This window comes from Lontra canadensis, unplaced genomic scaffold (assembly GCF_010015895.1).
Source record: "Lontra canadensis isolate GAN:19392208 unplaced genomic scaffold, GSC_riverotter_1.0 scaffold171, whole genome shotgun sequence".
NCBI lineage: Eukaryota > Metazoa > Chordata > Mammalia > Carnivora > Mustelidae > Lontra > Lontra canadensis.
In genome coordinates, this window is record NW_022631165.1 from 328,774 (window position 1) to 332,337 (window position 3,564).

The window sequence follows — 3,564 nt, forward strand, 5'->3', positions numbered from 1 at the left end:
CTCCCTCTCCCTCCGCCCCGCCCTCCTCTTCCCTCCCGCCCCTCCCTCTCCCTCCGCCCCGCCCTCCTCTTCCCTCCCGCCCCTCCCTCTCCCTCCGCCCCGCCCTCCTCTTCCCTCCCGCCCCTCCCTCTCCCTCCGCCCCGCCCTCCTCTTCCCTCCCGCCCCTCCCTCTCCCTCCGCTCCGCCCTTTCTCCCCCCGGGCTCAGTCGCCCGCGCTCTTTCTGCGCTCAGCCAGCGGCCCGCGGGCCGGGGGTCATGGGCGGCCTCTTGGGGCGCGCCGCGCTGCCGGGGCTGCTGAGCGGTCCGCGGGTCCCGGGCCCGAGACTGCTCGTACGCCCCAGCTCGGGTGAGTGGCCCGCGACCGGCCGAGAGCGAGGCGGGCGGGGGGCGTAGCCCGGCCTTTGTTGGCGCGCGTGCGACCCGAGGCTGCCTGGCCTTTGTAGATGGCCTCGGGGTCTCGCCGGGCGGGCCGGGGGCGCCCTGCACGTCTTTCCCCACCTCCCACTGCCCCCACCCCCCGCCCACCATCCGCCCACCGCCCCAGGTTGCTCGGGGGCAGGGTCCCCTGCGGGCTCCGGAGCAGGAGGCCTGGTGGCCACAGAAGGCTGGGGTGAGGGTCCCCGCGGACTGGGGCTGCTGCGGGGGACATTGTGAGCAGACGAGCACTCCCCGCGGAGCCGCTGCCCTCGGGGCGTTTTCTGCTGGCCCTAACTCCCTCTGGCCCCTATCTGTAGCCGGTTCTCCCCCTAACTGCGGCCCACAGGGTGCTCCCTGAGAGCCGGATGTCTCGGTGTGTGAACTGCCACCTTCCAGCGGACAAGCTAGCTGGCGGCAGGCCAGGTTCCCCAGCCCCTAGACACTGGGCTTTAGGGGCACAAACCAGGGGGCTTCCTGCAGTGGGCTTCCTTCAGTCTTGAAGTGAAGTGGGGCGCCCAGTGCCCGCGTCCAGGCCCAGCACACGTTATGGGATGGGAAAGGGCAGCTGCAGACACCCCCAGGGACACTGGCCTGCCCCGACTCTATCATTGGTCTTCCAGTTTGCTGTCCCCCAGAGCAGGACTCTGCAGGACACCCAGGGTGTAGACTCCTCTCAAAAGCACGTTTGACCCTGGACCCAGGGCTGAGGGTCAGCAGAACTCTGTGGCCTGGGGCTGTAAGGGGTAATGATGCCTCCGTCCCCCTGGTGGTGTCCCCTGGAGAACAGAAGGGCTGGGCCGGGGTCAGTCCTCTACATGGGTCTGGAAGCCGCCTCCCGTGAAGGCCTCTAGCGGCCTTGCGTTCGTCGGGCCAATGAGGCTGTGAGCGGAGGAGCCCTCTAGAGCCCCCCACTTCAGACAGGAAGCCCTCCGCCCTGCTTCTCGGTCCCTAGCTTTCTGTCGTCCTGTCGTGTGTGGCCCACGTGGTGGGGAGAGTGCCCCTTACTACTGCCTGGTTCCCTGCCAATCCTTCACCGCAGACCCACAAGATGAGCTTTGGGTCCTCCTCGTGCGGCCGGCTGGACCGGCCCTCCCTCCAAAGGACAGGGGTCAAAAGCATGGCCGGCAACAGTGCTTTCTTTCCCGTGTGGCATCTCTGGGCCTCTGTGTGGCCAGTGGCCCGAGCTGTGGCTCCCCAGATCTTGAAGATGCCTTCTCAGGGACATGGGATCCATTGTGAGTGCCCCGGCCCCTCCCACCAGCCTGGAAGCACCTGGGGGCCCACTGTCCTGTCAGTCCCTGAAAGGCAGAGTCCTGCTGGGCATTTGTTGGCTGTGGACCCTGTGCTTCTCCCCTCCAGGGCTGCTCTGGTGACACCTGGGCCGTGGCCTGGGATTCGGGGCTCAGGGAGATGTGAAAGGGTGAGGCACCTGATTCCCCTTCTTCTAAAGGAGGGTCCTCCTGGACACGGGAGCGGACCCTGGTTGCTGTGAAGCCAGATGGGGTGCAGCGGCGGCTTGTTGGGGACGTGATCCAGCGCTTTGAGAGGAGGGGCTTCAAGCTGGTGGGGATGAAGATGCTGCAGGTACCAGGGCTCTTGACCCGTGGGTGGCCTTGATGGGACTGGGGTGGGGGGCTTCTTGTGGACCTCAGCCCTTCATATTTCCGCCCTGTATCTGGAGGAGTATGGTGTTGGCAGTAGCAGGGGACGGGTGGGGAGGTGGCTGCTGGTGTGCCAGGCCATGTAGGTGTTATTTGCAAAGTGCCCTGAGGTCAGGACACCATGGCCAGTGCCCCAGTGCCTAGGGGCTCCTTTCCCATCTTGCTCCAATGCCACCCAGGCGCCAGAGAGAGTCCTTGCTGAGCACTACCATGACCTGCAGAGGAAGCCTTTCTACCCAGCCCTCATCAGCTACATGACCTCCGGCCCCGTGGTGGCCATGGTATGGCAGGCATGGGTGGTGGAAAGGGTGGAGGGCCCTGGGCTGAGCCCAGAGCTGCTGAGTCCTTGGTGGTCCGCACCGCTCCCAACCTCCTTTATCTCTGTGCTGCAGGTCTGGGAAGGTCCCAACGTGGTCGGCTCCTCAAGAGCCATGATAGGACACACCGACTCCGCTGAGGCTGCCCCTGGCACCATCAGGGGGGACTTCAGCATCCACATCAGCAGGTCCGGGCGCCCTGACACACTCAAGCCACCGGAGCTGATGGGCCAGCTCCTCAGGGTTGAGGAGGGCCCAAGTGTGGGGTGGTTGTCTGCCCCTGAGGCAGATCCTTGGGACCTGGGGATCTTGCTGGGCCACAGTAGAGCCACAAGAGACTTTTGATGCTGGGATGTCACACACACCTAATGTTTGCTAGAAGAGTTTTTTCAAAGCCCTTTGCACACAGGAGATGATAAAGCATTCTCTATGTGTTGTGTGTGTACTCTGCCATCATTTCCTGTTACCTGACTGTCCGGCTAGACACCCTGAGGGGTTGGCACGGGACAACTGGTGGGAACATGAGGCTCTGGAGATGGTCTGGGCTGGTCATGAGGTTGTGGGTAAGAGGCCAAGGTCAGGCTGGAAGCAGTCTTCCAACCCTGTTCTTGCTTTCCTCTCTGCACAATGCTGGGCTCGCTCTTCTTGATGGTAGGGGATGAGCAGGTAGTCTCAGGGTCCCCGAGGTGCACATTGAGGTCTGTGCCTTACCTTTCTGCCTGTCCTCTGGCACAGGAACATCATCCATGCCAGCGACTCCGTGGAAGGGGCCCAGAGGGAGATCCAGCTGTGGTTTCAGAGCAGTGAGCTGGTGGACTGGGCAGACGAAGTCCACCAGAGCGGCATCTACCCACCGTGAGCACTCAGGCTGCCGTCGGCCACCCCAGCAGCCGCCCAGGATCAGCTACCTCTGTCGTCCCAGACTTGAGTGCACACCGTGGTTTGCCGGTTGGCCCCAGAACACCTTCCAGTCTACCTTCTGCCCCACCCCAGCTCAGAGGGGTTGAGCAACCAACTTTACGTGCCTTTTAGTATCCTAAGCCAGTAAGAGATCCACTTTCTGGACCTAAGTGTCAGACAACCTTCAGGGCATCTTCAAAAGTGTGTTGTGGAACCTCCCTTCCCCAAAAGGTGGGTGGGACATTAAAATTCACTGTGTTGTGTTTGTG

The 3,564-nt window shown here is 63.3% G+C and overlaps 1 protein-coding gene across 1 annotated transcript; it reads left to right on the forward strand.

The window, feature by feature from the left end:
* Positions 1-204: 204 nt before the first annotated feature.
* Positions 205-3,564, forward strand: NME4 (NME/NM23 nucleoside diphosphate kinase 4). Its single transcript, XM_032846042.1, has 5 exons — positions 205-346; positions 1,868-2,001; positions 2,258-2,359; positions 2,471-2,583; positions 3,131-3,564. Exons 1-5 carry the CDS (start codon positions 256-258, stop codon positions 3,252-3,254), a joined length of 564 nt encoding a protein of 187 aa, XP_032701933.1. The 5' UTR covers positions 205-255; the 3' UTR covers positions 3,255-3,564.